This window comes from Esox lucius, chromosome 7 (genome assembly GCF_011004845.1).
Source record: "Esox lucius isolate fEsoLuc1 chromosome 7, fEsoLuc1.pri, whole genome shotgun sequence".
Classification (NCBI taxonomy): domain Eukaryota; kingdom Metazoa; phylum Chordata; class Actinopteri; order Esociformes; family Esocidae; genus Esox; species Esox lucius.
In genome coordinates this window covers 7,813,707-7,830,651 of record NC_047575.1, presented here as the reverse complement: position 1 = coordinate 7,830,651, position 16,945 = coordinate 7,813,707, and the positions used below count along the sequence as shown (strand labels likewise).

At 41.2% G+C, this 16,945-nt stretch overlaps 1 protein-coding gene across 1 annotated transcript; it reads right to left on the bottom strand.

The window, feature by feature from the left end:
* Window positions 1-5,174: 5,174 nt before the first annotated feature.
* oatx (organic anion transporter X) lies at window positions 5,175-16,677 on the bottom strand. Its single transcript, XM_010894691.4, has 10 exons — window positions 15,847-16,677; window positions 15,376-15,479; window positions 14,523-14,677; window positions 9,939-10,107; window positions 9,235-9,358; window positions 7,250-7,365; window positions 6,896-7,110; window positions 6,641-6,749; window positions 6,262-6,468; window positions 5,175-6,183 (listed from the first exon to the last, which is right to left on the bottom strand). The coding sequence occupies exons 1-10, from the start codon at window positions 16,261-16,263 to the stop codon at window positions 6,069-6,071; spliced, it is 1,731 nt and encodes a 576-aa protein (XP_010892993.3). The 5' UTR covers window positions 16,264-16,677; the 3' UTR covers window positions 5,175-6,068.
* Window positions 16,678-16,945: the final 268 nt, after the last annotated feature.

The following is a 16,945-nucleotide window of genomic DNA, read 5'->3' as shown; positions in this document are numbered from 1 at the left end:
ATTTGTAATCAAATGGAAGCCTAACTGTTAACAATAATGTTAAAAATTGACCATGTAGACGGACATTTTCAATGGTGTGAACCCCAATTGGTATAATGTCCAATAGTGTGAAGTCTTATGGCAGTTTGCAGACGGTGTAGATGTGCCTACAACCCCTAAACATAAGGAGTACTGCTAAATCAACATGCTAGTGATTGGTTTTGTAACATGCAGGAACTTGTCAGATATGAATGTGAATATGTGTTTTGGGGACACAGATGTTAACAATCTGGATGGTTGAATCCAGTATAATTCTGGATTGTTGTTGTGCATTTGTGGAGACATTTTGTTGACAATTGTGTCAAGTTAACATGCTTATTTCGGTTTCCAGCAGTGCTAGTGTGAATTACGTTTCCTAGCAGCAAGACAACTATAAGGGTTTGGTAAATAGGAAAGGTTGATATGACCTCACACAGCCAGGCGCCACAGAAAGGGCCCCACATTCCTGTTGATTTAAAAAATGTACTGCAAGAATCTGTTGATTTATCATAAATCAAAAACTAAAGAATTTAAAAATTGATGAATACAGTATGTATATGTCATTGAATAAGTATGTAGAATTGCTCCCAGTTGGTATTGCTTATTTTATAATGCGTTCCACAGCTTTGTCTGTCCCTTTACTCCCCTGATGGGAGCCTTGGTTGAAATTGGTGCTGTGCTGGTGATTATGGCTATGCAACAACAGCATAGCCTTGTTTGTAAATTTAGCAAGGATCAGAGGTGTCAGCAAGTCATTCTTTTGCAAGTTCAAGTCAGTCACAAGTCCAGTACCAAGACCTGGTTAAATAATTCAAGTCTGAAGTCTCTAAATTTGTGAGCCTCAAGTCTTCAAGCCCATTTTATATATTATAATGTACAACCACATTATCTTCTTGGTACTTTAAGTATTACAGTACATTACACAGAAGATTTTCAATTTTTTTTTTTATTATCAATATTTAGAGTCTACGCCACAGTGTGCATCACACTTTTGACACCAATATTTGCAATAGTACAAATAAAATATAAGCATGGTTGAATTATGGAACAAAATCCAGAACAGAAAATATTGTTCTTTTTGGTCCAAAGCAGAAAATGCATTGTACTGTATAGTCACTTAGAAAAGACTTGAGGTCTTCCTGTACATACATGAAAGTGGGCACTTGGACCTCTGGAGGATTGCACTTACAAAATATCAACCTGGAAAGAACCCTGTCCCACATTTGGGCACAATGTGATCGTAGTATTACTCCACCATGGCTGAAAAATTGCTCAATCTCAGGTGCTTGACATAATTAGGGCTGGATTCATTGCTAATAACACACCATTGCAAAAGCTTGACTCTACGGTCATTGAACCATTTTCATGTTCATTTGATGGTGTCAGGTCCTGGCTGGGGGCCTCTAGGCCTTTCTATGTGCCTGCGGGTCACAGCCAGGGCCTGACCAAAGAAATGCTTCTAGGACGATGAGCAACTGCCGCATCCTCTCCACCGGTGCCCCGCCCTCTCCCCCCCTTGGCTGTTCCGCGTCTTGCGATCAGGAGCACGTGCCTTTGGAGGGGTACTGTCATGTCCTGGCTGGGGGCCTCTAGGCATCTCTGCACTGTTGTCTTTGATTGTCCCCAGATAGAGGCAACTGCCCCGCATTGCCTCTAATTGGGAACCTTTTTTAGGTTGTGGATCATTGTTTGTGTTGTGTTTGCACTCAATTCGCAGGTTGCTGCTCCTTTAGTTATTTTTTTGTGCTATCATATAAGGATGATTCCCTTTACCTTGTGTCCTGTTTAGCTACAACCGTGACAGGTGGTTTGGTTTTGTTCATTGTTCTGCTTAAAGATTAAAAAATGACCCAGTTTTAGCTTCTTGGCAGATTTATGAGGTTTGGGCCTAAAATCCCCTGGTACTTGATGGGTCCATGTTGCTATGTAGACTTATTTGATTCCCAGGGCCTTTGGAAGTAAAATTGCCCTGACAGTGCAGGTACCTATGTTTGTGTAGCTGACTTATGAATCCCCAAATGGGATTCTTGGAGATGTTTATGTCACTTGAACCATCCTTCTCACCAAATCTTCTTAATTATTGCCCTAACAGTGGGGATGTTATTTTTAGGTGTATTGCTGTCTTTTCATAGCCATTGCTTGATTTGTAAACATCAAAAACCTATTGTCTTTTTTCATTTGTGTGTTTTAAGGCCTTTTTCCAAGTTGATGGATAACTAAGGAAGTTGAGCCTGTGTCACTTCATATTTATACCCCAGTGAAACAGGGTGTCATGAATGACCAAAGAATCAGATGAACTTCATAATGTGAAATCTAAATTGATATACACCAATTAGATGGTCAATGATTGTGGTGTGCATTTGTTTGAAGAAAAAAATTATCGAGATTTTTTTTCTTTAAAAATGTTTACTCAGTTAATGGTGCAATTTACATTATATATATCAAATATAACATGAAGTTGATTAACAACTATGACATTCTTTCATAGCCTTTTTTGTTGAAATGTACTTAGGGTGCCAATCATTCTAGATGGGAGTTTATTGCATTGGCTGGTTAATGGTGAGTTAGTGGCTGACTTTTATCTATTAATTGACTTCATTTGGCGTAGTCCTTTTGACAATGGAGTCAAAATGTCAGCCTGTAGTGTTTTGTGCAGACAGAATAGGCAGGGCTTTCTCACAGTCTGGGGATATGTTATCTCAGGTGTAAAAATAGCTGGAGGCTGAAATAACACATGTCATTTAACAATTTAGATGTTGCAATTCTGTTGTGGGAGAAATGGATTGAGTTATAATGCCAGCTCTAGGTAAAACCAGGAAGGAGGAAGAAGACTACAACAGAAAGGAGCAGATCGGGAGGGAATTTTGTTTCCAGTTAGTCAAACAGTATCAATCATCACCAAACCAGTTTCCTCCACTTACACCAGTAATAATGGTTAGGTCTGTGTAACCTTAGTAACCCCCCAACAGTTTACTTTGTTCTTGTCAGCACCACTTACAGGGCCAAACTATTTTCAAGCTTTTCTTTAATATTGGCTACGTCAGGTTAATTTATGGGTGAGGGTGACACTGAGAAACTAGATAATAAGTGTTCTAAGAAATTATTTGATTTCATTAAGTACTTTGGTAGATTTGGAGGTTGTAAGTCTTTTGCTCCTTCAGTTTTGGTTCCTTAATAGAGGGTTGGGGGGGTCTAATGTTTACATAGCTGGAACATTTATCACAGAGCTATGGAAGGGGGAGGTTCTTCCCAGTTACCTGTTGATATTATTGAAAATCAGCTGGAAGACCCGGACTTAGTTTTGGAGAATCAGGAGCTTAAAGAAGAAAAGGACAGATCCAGGGTTTCACTTGTTTTTGGGGAGCATATTGACAGTTCCAGCTGCATACATTCTAGTGAGTCTCCTGTGAGGTGGAGGAAAGCCAGGACGATACCGCTACTAGTTCCCCTCCAGTGGTGCTCAGCATTTCAGAAAGGTGGAGTTGGGGAACATGGTTGATTGTTCTAATGGGTTTGCTGAAGTTGTGGTTTTTGACTAGTTATGGTTGTTCTCTCATTGCTGGATTACATATCAGATTTTTGTGTTAACCTCTAGTGGCTGACTATAGATTGTAGCTAGATGGTTGTGACTATGGGCCTTGTGAATGAAGATGGGCTAGACCAGGAGGGGTTACTGGTTGTCACAGGATTCATTAACTACTTTCAACTACAGTATTTGCAGTATACACATTGGTCTCTTCGATAACGGATGTTTTACGGAAAATAAAAAGACACATTTATAGAAATGTCGAGCATTCTGGTAAATAGGCAGTCTACTAGTCACTAGGTGAGGTTGTTTGTTGTTTGGGGATGTTTGAACATAAAACACACTATCCAAGAAATTATCCCACACTCCATCCCCCCCTGGTGGCAGCAAGAACCAGGTCTAGGAGCTTTGCTGTCAAACCTTGATAATGACATCAAATTAAAGCAATTAGTTGATTGTCAGTCAGTGTACAGGCTTGCAGAGACTTTGTTTTTACTGGTCATGAAGCTTTTCATTTTTTGTTAAGCTGTTAGTTTGGACATTTTGTATGTTTTCCCATATCTGAATCTGCTTGGACTGGCCCACCAACAGCGAAAAAAGGAGCTGGTCCAAAGTTTCAGCTAAGATGGGTTTCCTGGGTACATCCATTCAACTCTTAATTGCATATGAGATGAAGTACCTTACATTTATTAGCACATCAAATCTGATTATAAACCAAGTAGCTAGGTCTAAAACCCCTAGACATAACAAGTGCAGCAGAATTTAATAGATTGGGAAAACTACAGTAAATCATAACAGACCAGGGATAGGCTACTAACATATTTTCAAGATTCAAATGGTTTGCTGTAATTGCCATTCCATTTTATCTTCACAAGTTCGAGCAATGTAAAATACAAATCATTTTAGAAATGGAAAATGCTTTAATTTTCAATTTTAACAACTAAAAAGATAAAATACTTAAATGCTTTTTTATAATGCATCTTTCAGAACTAACAATCACAAAAGATAATTAAGAAAATCAGGGAGAATAAAATAAGAAAATTAATTTAGCATTATTGATCTTGAGTTTGAATTATTTAATTCTCTCAGCTTCTTAATGTAGAATATGCATTAAGAAGGGAGGTTAGCTTTTAAACTACAATCTTTTCTCTCGGCTCTGAAGCAAATCATGGAGAATTGCAAGAATTTTGCTATAAAAAAGTATTTTATCTCAACTTACTGGAGAAATGTGGACTGCCTGGTGCGCCACACATTACAACACAGCATAGAGAAAGTCAGACAGACTAAGAAAAATGTGTTGAATTGCAAGAGACTTGCTTCAGAATTTGAGTCTCAAATTCGCAAAGCAAGCTACTCCAAAGGACAGACCAGGCCCCTTGCCATGCCTAGCAGATCAGCCCCTTTTAGATACAGAGAAAAAAAATGGGTCATTCAAATTAGCAACATACAAAGGGTTTTACAAAATAACAGAAACATCACATGGGAAAGAACTGTTACTTTGAAGTAACTAACCCACAATTACTTACACACATGCATAGGTCACATTAGGCTGTTTGTCAATTAGCAGTACTAATTAGTCAGCAATAAAGAAATCTGACAGTTAGTACTTTGATAGTTGAGGTTTTAAAGGAGCTCCAAAGAGGTCAAATAGTTGGTGCCCTAACTGGCGCTGCATCAGTCACAAAAACTGCAATATGACTCATTTTGTCAAGGGGAACCTTCCTAAAAATCTTGGCAACAAATGCCCCACTTGGAGAAAATGCATCGGCAACGAGGAACAGTGGTCAAAGCTGACCAAGAGGGGGAGAAATTACCTAAAGAAATTACCAAAGCACTAAATCAGCAACTCTGTGACCCAGTGGGAAAACAAAAACTGTACATTGTGTACTTCACAAAGCTGGAATTTATGGCAGGGCTGCGATTTAGAGTTTCCAGTTGTAATGAAGGCCAAAATAAAGACGCATAACCTCCTTCTTGAAGAATGGAGAAATATCCCACTACACACAGTTCAAGACTTGTACAACAGCATTCCAAGAAGGATTAGAGCTGTTCTGAAGGATACTCATTATCAGGTCCTTGATATTAATATATGATTAGGTATTTCCATAATTTTGTCCACCTCCTGTACATTGCATATTGAAATCATAAAATGTCCTAAAGTGCCTAATTTTCTACCTATCACAATTATTAATACAAAATGAAGATATAATTAATCACAGTAAATGAATATACTGCATAACACAAAAATGTCTCAAGTCTTTTGGTAACAATTTGAACAATGTAACAATGATATGAGATAAGCAGCGGTTGTCAACAGTATCGCTGTCAATTACTTCAACCGTGAACCAATGGAAACCGTAAATCACTCAGACAAAGAACTGGAAATTATAGCTGGCATAGAAAAAATCTCCTGCTTCCAAAATAAATTATTCGGTTCTAGTCTTTTCCCATTTTGGTTTCAATTTAATATTCTAATTGTCTAAGCAAGTAATTCCTCCTCTTACATTCAATCAGGATTTTTTCCTCACAGAACTTTGAGCCCAATGGTTTTTCCATCATCTTCATGTACCCCCTCGTTCTTCTGAAAGGCCTCCATCTCCTTTTCACATTGTTTCTCTGCATTCGGTTTCTTCTTAGTCCTGGAAAATTCACATTTTCATTGTAATCCAAAACAGTATAGAGACTGAGGTGAATTAAACAGATAGTCACAACTTTACCATTTCTCCTCCACATCCCCGATGGTGTCCGGAAGAGGGATGTTGAGGGTTTCAGGGAGGAAGAAGGCGATGATGCCGGCAACCACAGCTGCACCTCCATAGACGATGCTTGGCAGGGCAGGCATGACCTCATCCAGGATCAGCACAGCTGGTGCAGCCATGGAGCCTATCCTGGCCATGGTGGAGACGAAGCCCATGCCTGTCTGTCTGGAGGAGGAGAGAACAAGGAGAGGAGTTCAAAAGAGGTAAATGCATTCATATTGTACATCCCTCTCTAATAATAGATAATCTGTTTATTAATGAATGTGTGATTATGGTGTTATAAATCCCCAGGAATATTGTTGTTTCTCAGCCTGAGTGTTGACTAATAAGGTTCTACCTGATGACGGTAGGGTAGAGCTCTCCAGTGAACAGGTAGACACAGGTGAAGGAAGCCGAAGTGAAGCCCTTCCCCAAACAAGCCAGCGTAGTCCTCACAGACTGCATGTCTGTGTCGGGATCAAAGGGGTTGTCCTTCCTTGTCAATAGTCGTTGTAACACATTCAGTGATCTAAAATGACTTTTATTGGAGGCATTTGATTAAATGTAAGCAACACAACTTTGACATTCTAAGGCAGAGCGTGGCCCCTCTAACCTGTGGGTACGAAGATGTTGGCGAATATCATCACAGCCGACATGAGGAGACATGTTCCCTGAGTGACCCTCCGACCCAGGAAGGTCAGACTGCCCAGAGCCATCAGCTTGGCAGGGAAGTCCACCATCCCAAAGATGATCTGCATCAGGTAGATATTCACGCCAAACTTCTGCAGATCCATTGCCAGGCCATAGTATGCAAAGCTTGTAGAGAACCTTAGTGGTGAGAGATGAAACAGATCACTTTATAAAGGATTTATAGATTAGACCAGGCTCAGATGAAAATGGACAGACCAGTGATGGGTTGCTGTATTTAAGCTATATATATTTGACACTTTAGGTAAATGACCCTTACCAAACAATCATTAGACATAGAGATATTCTTCTCATCACCACGGTGCGTATTAAGTCATATGCAGTGTAGGTCCCCTTACTCGACTGGATCTCCTTGTGCATGTGTGACTCCAGAACCTGTAATCACAAATGTGCACATGCACACACAAACACACAACCACAAAAAATTGTCATCTTGTACTTCTTTGAGCTCAAGATTATCTCACCCCGTCTGGAAACCCTTGATATACACAAACAGACTATATTCCAAGGAGTAACAATCGAAGACCTGAGGATATCAAGGGTATCTTATTGACAAGGTTGTTTTGAGAGTTTGTGGAGAAAATCACACAACCTTTCAAAGGTTTGGGTTCACATAAAACTTGCCTTGTTTTTGAAAGAAAAGCAGATTTTTGTCCATTCAAATAACATCAGATTAATCAGAAATACAGTGTAGACACTGTTAATGTTGGAAATTATTATTGTATCTGAAATCTATTGATATTTAATGGAATGTCTACATAGGCACGTGGCCAACACAGTCATCTGTAATGGAGTGGCCAGCATAGTCACCGGATCTTGAACATGTTGAGCTGTTCTGGGAGCAGCATGACTGTATGGTATATAATAAGTGTCCATCAAGCCAATCCAACATGTTGGAGGTGCAACAGGAAGCATGGGGTGATATCTCTTCAGATTACCTCAACAAACTGACAAATAGAATTTACAAAGGTCTGCATGGCTGTTGTTGCTTCTTTGACAAAAACAAAGTTTGAAGCACACAATAATTATCTAAATTAAAAATCATTATTTCCTACCTTGTCAATTACTATATTTCCTATTAATTCTGCTATATTTCCTATTCATTTTGCTATATTTCCTATTCAAACTATTTCATTTATGTTTGTAAAAGAAGGAAATTTGACCCCAAATTATGTAATGGTAGTGTATGTCTGTTCTAAAAAAACATTTTTGATACAAAGATTGCAATAGTTATTTCAGGTGCAGTGAAGAAAAAGACAGCAAAACCGTAGCAGTCGTATAGCAGCACACATTGACTTTAACAACACACACAGCCAACATTAGCAATAGTTGGGTTAAGAAATATTGTATGCATACCAGTCTCTCTTGAATAAAAGTATGTTTCATCACTTCTTGGTTTTATATGAGAAATAGTATGCTGACTCAAAGTCCAAATTGTCATATTAAAGACACCTTTAATAACCCACCACAAAATACCACCAGGAGTCACTATTGTACCTTAGCCTAGTAAAGAAGCCAGGAAATGCATAGTACTATATAGAGCCATGACAACATGGAATTAACTTCCAAGTAAAGCGCATAGTAAAACTGTGGGAAAAAAACTTTTTTTCCCCCACAATGTCCGCATTATATTGTGTTACAACATGAAATCAAAATGGATTTTTGAGTTTTTGCCACTGATCAACAAAAAGAGTCCATGTCAAAGTGAAAGAAAACACCTACAAATTGTTCTAAAATAATTAAAAAAACAAATACCAAAAAAATACAAAACATTACGTAAATATTTTCCCAAAAGTCAGTATTTGGTAGAAGCACCTTTGGCAGCAATTACAAACATACGTCTGTTTCGATATGTCACTGTATCTGTATACAGCTATTTCTGGCCATTCATCTATGCAAAATTGCTCGAGCTTCATCAAGTTGGATTTGAATCTTTGGTGAAACATTTTCAACTATTTCCTTATATTCGTGATTGGATTGAGGTCCGGGTTTTGAACAGGCCACTCCAGGAAATAGACCTTTTTGTTTTTAAGCCACTGGCTTTGGTTGTATGTTGGGGCGTAAAAGGATTGGTTAACCCATAACAAGGAAAAGGGTGAAATTGCTCTTTCAACTGTTACGTAGGAATAGTTTTGTTGTTTTGTTAAGTATTAGACTCCTGAAAGATTAGCTATGGCCATCGTGTCAGCTAATCTAGATAGCTAATCTAGATAAAAAGAGTTATACCTGAACCCAGGCCCTTACCTCCAAGGTGATCTTCTCTATCTTCTCAGGTTTGCCATTGATCTTGGCTACACGATGCAGGTGTTTCAGGGCCTCGTCAGACCTACGGTTTAGCACAAGCCAGCGTGCAGACTCAGAGTACCACCTTAGTGACAGTTAGGAAAATACAGAGATAGAGGCCATGTTTAGAGGCTCTACATATCATCTTGCATCGTAAATGACTACTTATTATTATTCGTAGATCAGTCAGTCACAATTTACCCATGATACATTGCAGTTTTGTTCCTCTCAAACAAGCAACTATCTACTTGGCCAAGTTTTAGTCAGTCTTTAACAGACTGAAAATGTCCCTTTTTATTCCCTGTACCTGAAAATAGTCTATCGGACAAGAGAAACTGTCATCCATGATTCATGATTAAGACCATGCTTCTTCACAGTGATTCCCTGTGAATTTGGGAAAGTCAGTGTTGACATATGTGTTCAATGCGATGTAATTCGTATCATGGTGCTCACTCAACCAGAACATTTAGAATTGATTGCTAATATACTAGAGGGGACACTCTAGCCTTTTACCTTCATTGAGCTCACAGATGCTAAAGACACTAGAGTGCGACTTGGCAAAGCATCAAGATATTTGATTGAGTTTAAAAAAAGTTACATTTTCCTTAAAGCCATCAATATAAAGCTGAGAATGTAGCATTACAGGTACAGTACGCTATCCTCACCAGCTGTACAGGAAGAAGATGAAGAACGGGGCACAAACTGCTATCTGCAGCTTGCGCCAGTCCCTGAGGCTGTAGGCGATGCCAGCCAGTACCATCTGGCCAAAAGTGAAAAAGAACGAGGAGAGGGTCCCCACTAGAGTGCGGGTCTTGGTGGGAATCCATTCAACCTCTGTGGACACAAATTGGTTATTACGTTGATTTTAATCCCAGAACCTGATTTTCCTTAGGGTTTCAATTCCCAGACCCACCTCTGGCATTAGATCATTTCCTCCCTCAAAGACATGAATGGTGGTATCATTATCTAAGAGCAAACCTAATGACCTGTCAACGAGCATCAAGTTTTACATGTCACTAGAACAACCAGATCACTCAAGGATCTAAAATTATTGATAAGGCGTTTTCAAGTCTGAGATAGAGGGCCTCGTTTCAGAGACTATCAAAACAACCGAATCGCCCCCTTCACTAACTTGGGTTTTAACAAGTCAAATCAGGTCTAAACAAGATTAACACAATCATAAATACCATCCATCCATCTTCTTCCGCTTATCCGGGGCCGGGTCGCGGGGGCAGCAGTCTAAGCAGGGATGCCCAGACTTCCCTCTCCCCAGACACCTCCTCTAGCTCTTCCGGGGGGACACCGAGGCGTTCCCAGGCCAGCCGGGAGACATAGTCCCTCCAGCGTGTCCTAGGTCTTCCCCGGGGTCTCCTCCCGGTGGGACGGGACCGGAACACCTTCCCAGGAAGGCGTTCCGGAGGCACCCGAAACAGATGCCCAAGCAACCTCAGCTGACCCCTCTCAATGTGGAGGAGCAGCGGCTCTACTCTGAGCTCCTCCCGGGTGACCGAGCTTCTCACCCTATCTCTAAGGGATCGCCCAGCCACCCTGCGGAGAAAGCTCATTTCGGCCGCCTGTATCCGAAAGCTCATGACCATAGGTGAGAGTAGGAATGTAGATTCACTGGTAATTTGAGAGCTTCGCCTTGCGGCTCAGCTCTTTCTTCACCACAACAGACCGATACATCGACTGCATTACTGCAGAAGCTGCACCAATCCGTCTGTCAATCTCCCGTTCCATCCTTCCCTCACTCGTGAACAAGACCCCTAGATACTTAAACTCCTCCACTTGAGGCAGGCACTCTCCACCAACCTGAAGTGGGCAAGCCACCCTTTTCCGACTGAGGACCATGGCCTCGGATTTGGAGGTGCTGATTCTCATCCCCACCGCTTCACACTCAGCTGCAAACCGTCCCAGTGCATGCTGAAGGTCCTGGTTAGAAGGGGCCAACACAACAACATCATCTGCATAGAGCAGAGATGAAATTGTGTGGTCCCCAAACCTGACACCCTCCGGCCCCTGGCTGCGCCTAGAAATTCTGTCCATAAAAATTACGAACAGAACCGGCGACAAAGGGCAGCCCTGCCGGAGTCCAACATGCACTGGGAACAAGTCTGACTTACTGCCGGCAATGCGGACCAAGCTCCTGCTTCGATTGTACAGGGACCTGACAGCCCTTAGCAACGGCCCGTAGGCACAAACAACAGTGAAAGACCTATCCCGACCCGTAGGCGCAGGGAAACGACCCTCTCGTTCACCGGGGTAAACTCCAACACATGGCGGCAGAGCTGGGGAGCTATAAGCAAACCCACACCAGCCCGCCGCCTCTCACCATGGGCAACTCCAGAGTGGTGAAGAGTCCATCCTCTCTCAAGGAGTGTGGTTCCAGAGCCCAAGCCGTGCGTAGAGGTGATTCCGACTACCTCTAATCGGAACCTCTCAACCTCACGCACAATCTCAGGCTCCTTCCCCGCCAGCGAGGTGACATTCCACGTCCCTAGAGCTAGTTTTCGTGTCCAGAGATCGGGTTGTCTAGGCCCCTGCCTTTGACTGCCGCCCGATCCTCTTCACACCGGCCCCTTATGGTCCCTCCCGTGGGTGGTGAGCCCACAGGAAGGCTGCCCCATGTCGCCCGTTCGGGCTGAGCCCGGCCGGGCCCCATGGGGAAAGGCCCGGCCACCAGGCGCTCGCTTACGAGCCCCAACCCCGGGCCTGGCTCCAGGGTGGCGCCCCGGCTGCGCCATACCGGGCGACGTCACAGAACTCAAAGTCTTTATCATCATTAAGGGGGTTTTGAACCGCTCTTAGTCTGACCCGTCGCCTAAGACCTGTTTGCCTTGGGAGACCCTACCAGGGGCATATAGCCCCAGACAACATAGCTGCTAGGGTCACTCGGGTACTCAAACCCCTCCACCGCGTTAAGGTGGCAGTTCAACAATCATAAATACAATTTTTATATTTAATTCTGTGTCGAGAATCCTTTAAAGGCAATGACTGCTAGAAGTCTGGAACATGGACATCACCAAACGTTGGGTTTCCTCCTTTGTGTTGCATTGCCAGGCCTTTACTGTAGCTGTCTTCAGTTGTTTTTTGTTCGTGGGTCTTTCTGCTTTAAGTTTTGTCTTCAGCAAGTGAAATGCATGCTTGATCGGGTTGAGATCAGGTGATTGACTCGGCCATTGCAGAAAAAACTTCTGTAAAGTGTAGCGCCGTCCAATCAGCTTTGCTGAATTTGGCTGAATCTGAACAGAAATTAAATCTATTACACTTCAGAATTCAACTGGCTGCTCACATCATCAATAAACACTAGTGACCCAGTGATATTGAAAGCCATGCATGCCCATGCCATCACACTGCCTCCATTGTGTTTTACAGATGATGTGGTATGCTTCGGATCATGAGCCGTTCCAAGCCTTCTCCATACATTTTTCTTCCCATCATTCTGGTACATGTTGATCTTAGTTTCATCTGTCAAAAGAATGTTGTTCCAGAACTGGGCTGGCTTTTTTAGATGTTTTTTTGGCAATGTCTAATCTGGCCTTTGTATTGTTGAGGCTTATGAATGGTTTGCACCTTGAAGTGAACCCTCTGTATGTGCTCTCGTGAAGTCTTCTCTTTATAGTAGACTTGGATAATGATATGCCTACCTCCTGGAGAGTGTTCTTCACTTAGCTGGATGTTGTGAAGGGGTATTTCTTTACCATGGATCATCCACCACTTTTGTCTTCCGTGGACGTCCAGGCCTTTTTGTCTTGTAGAGCTCACCAGTGTGTCTTTTTTTTCTCAGAATGTACCAAACATTTGATTGCCACTCCTAATGTTCCTGCTATCTCTCGGGTTGGATTTTTTTTTGCAGCGTAAGGATGGCCTGTTTCACTTGCATTGAGAGCTCCTTTGACCGCATGTTGTGGGTTCAGAGCAACAGCTTCCAAATGTGAATGCCGCATCTGGAATCAACTCCAGACATTTTACCTCCTTAATTGATGAAGATATAACAAAGGAATAGCCCACACCTGTCCATGAAACAGCTTTTGAGTCAATTGTCCAATTACTTTTGTTTGCTTGAAAAATAGGGGCCACATATTACCAAATGACACAAAAATTACTGAAATTACAAGATAGCCTGAAACTGACAAACTGAGATTAATAATACCAAGATCCCGCATAGGCCAATGAAAGTGGAGGCAGATTGTACAATAAGAGAAGAAGATTAAAGTCCAATATTTTCTAGTGGCATTAGTTTTATAAACATTTTGGGAAGCACTATCTGTTGTTCTTTGACTACCACAATGACAGTCTTGACCACAATCAGCTCGCTGTTTAATATTTACAGTGTGTTCTGTAGTTTGTCAGCTTCAGATCTAACCATTGTGCCTGATGTGAAAAAACTAAATCAACAGCATTACAAAAAGAATAGGCTAGTGAAGAGCATGGTCTGTGGCGAATAGAGCCTACCACAATTCACTCCACTTTTGCGCACTGGCTCTTGCCCATTTGTGTGTATTTAAGGACGTTTCCTCAATTTAATTCTCCAGTTTTGCGGGATGTGGAGAGTAGGAAGTCTATGTACATTTCTAAATATATTAGCATTGTAGGCTACATATATGAATGTGATCATCAGCGCTGTGTAAATAAATTGAGCCACCATTTACAGCTGCCTCATTCTTGTTGAATCGTTTTCCTTGCTACTGCTACGGTCCAGATTTGACAGAAAGACATAATTTCATGCTATAGCTTAATGTTTTGATCAGTCCTGCTAACCTCGCTTTCTCCATATAGCAGTCAACAGTTACTCTAAAGAGTAACAACAATTTGTAATGCTACATAGACAGTTGGCTCTATGCTATATAAACCGGAAATGTAGTCTTAATGTAATAGGGAATATAACATGTATATAGGCCTACCATTGACATGATATGTATTAATTATTAGAGAAAAGCTTCAATTTGGCTTCATAGTTTGACTTGTTATAAAACATTTTAGAAAATATAGATGAAAGCAATATAATTCACGCCTTCATTACGTGCCTCACACTTCAAAAAACCATGCTCTAGATCAGGGTATTCCAACCCTCTCCTCTGGGATCACCAGCCGTTTTACATATTTGTCGAAGCCTTTTACTAACTGAATCAGGTGAGCCAGTTCAGGGTTAAAACAAATATCTGAAACTGCTGTTGGTCCCCGAGGATAGGATAGGGAAATCCTGCTCTAAATGTATGGGCTACAGGAGGCGTTGCAGGGAGACTCACTGAGAGAGACGGCGTTGAGGATCACTCCAGACACTGCCATGCCTGTCATGAAGCGGAGAACACAGTAGGTGACGTAGGAGGGTGAGAATGCTGTGCAGGTGCCCAACGTGGCCAGCTGAAAATAGGACCAGATCAACAGGGCCTTTCGCCCAAATCTGAGTGGGGGGAAAAGTACAACTACAGCACTGGCTTGAGAATCACCAAAACACAATACTTCACACAACAAATAAAATTTTATGAAGTAATTGAAAATAAAATTATAGAATTTTCCCTATTGTGAACTAGGTTACATGAACACACAGATGTGCATAGAGCGCCCACACGCATGCACACAAACACACACACATTCACATGCACGCACGCACGCACACACACACACACACACACACACACACACATATACACGCACACACACACTTAAGCGAAATCACTAAAATTGCTGTGTAAAAAAACAAACAACATAAAAGTCTGGTATCTGGAGAATGTTAATCCAGTATTTTCAACCAACTGGGCTTTGTTCTGTCCAAGTGAAAACAAGCTCAGGGTTCAAGCCAACGTTTTTTTTTTGGTACAGTTTTCTGTTAAAGAGTCAATGATATTTTGGCATTGGGTCAGATTTACTTTTACAGTACCTGTTTTGCTGGTTGTTATGTCTATGTTATGTCATGTGTAGGCCAATGTACATCCACATTAATGACAAACATATAGGCTACGTAAATGCAGTTCCTCTGTAGCCTACATCTATGATGATAGCATTATGTTTTATAAAGACTTGATTAATACAATTATTTGACATGGTGGTTACTTGGAACACAGTGATGAGAGTATTCCATGCCTGTGACAGAAAGCTCACCTGTCTGACAGCCCTCCAAATATGATGGCCCCTGACAGGACCCCACCCATGTAAATAGTCTGGCTCATCTGTTTCAATGGACGGAGGGTACAGACCAAGTCCCACTGAAAACGATCATAAGTAAGCTTCTTATTTGGTAGGATTTGCCTTGACTTTCCACAATGCATACAGATGAGTCACTGTTACTGAAACTATTAAGAAATTATTATAATCATAATAACTGCATCCATGAATCATAGAATAATTTTATTAAATCATAGAATAATGTCAGTATGCCTACTGACATTATTCTAATAACCAAAATAACTTATTTCATAAATCATTAACTATTTTCAGTAGATTCACACAAACTTGTACTATTTGTACAATATAATATTTTTGCAGGTAAGCATTAGGCTACTTGTATTTTATTCCACAAGTTGACTCATTCATGTAATTTACTGTAAAATGTTCATGGACAGCCCCACTTACCTCTGACACAATTGTAGACAGAAATTCCGTTTTGTCATATGTCCATCCATCCAAACACATTTCTGTCTCAAAATCTGTAAAGTTGGTCGGTCGGATGGCACTTATGTTGCTTTTAAGAAGATGCCATTGCGCCTTGACATACCTCGTGCACTTCAAGAACTCGATCCCGTTTGCATCCATTGGGATAAAGGCACGGAGAAGTTGCCTGTCATCCACTTCTGATAAAGAAAAGTTATGACTACTAGCAATAGAAGTCCTATTAGGAATGGTACAGTGATGTCCAGGCATGCCAGCTGTGAAATTATTTAACAGATTCTGACTTGCCATAAGCAGACCAGGAATAGACAACAACGTAACATGGATCAATTGGAAACGTCCGAAACCGCCGACCTCATTCAAGAGGTCCGCAAAACCCATATCGACGATGAAAGGTGACTGGAATATCAGAATACTTTTAACTTCTGTATCAAAGTCTTTTCAACAACTCGTGCAAAAGTTACTGCAAATAATATCGAAAAATTGTTCAAGTGCGGTCATTGGCCAAAGGACTAGCCTACTCCAAAGGGCCAAGTGATTGTGATGCAATCAAATCCGCTGCGCAGAAGCCATGTTAATTTTATACCTCTGAAGTTTCACCTGCTGCTCCTCCAGACGTTTTACAAGACATTGGGACCCTCATAACCTCACAATCATTAATGAAGTTGTTAATGGTTGCTAGATATCAAATCAGACATATTCCCCCCCAAAACATGCCTGGTTAAGATGTTTAAGTATATATGTGCTAAATTGCATTAAACAGAAACACGGACAGAGGTGAATAATAATTGTGTTGTTATTATTATCACCGGTATTGGAGGTATCGGCAAATGTAGTCTCTCTTAAAACGAATTCATGCCATGTAATCGGGTTAAGCAAAAGCAACGACTTACAAAATCAAAGTCCTTATAATAGAATTTCACAGTAAGAACTTGTAATGACAAGCAAGGACTCAGAGAGAAACTCATTGACATCCCAGAGGTCGTCACTCCGTGGCTATTGAGCACAGGCTGCTCTTCAACCACCAGCTGTGGCTCCCTGGAGATTTATATGCACTTTTAAT

Bases quoted from the DNA above. Each gene is read 5' to 3' on its own strand.
- oatx (XM_010894691.4), bottom strand. From the start codon at position 16,263: ATGGGTTTTGCGGACCTCTTGAATGAGGTCGGCGGTTTCGGACGTTTC. The intron at 7,366-9,234 runs GTAAGGGCCTGG...TTGTGATTACAG, and splicing joins TAGAGAAGATCACCTTGGAG to GTTCTGGAGTCACACATGCA. The intron at 6,184-6,261 runs GTAAAGTTGTGA...TGAATTTTCCAG, and splicing joins GGGGATGTGGAGGAGAAATG to GACTAAGAAGAAACCGAATG.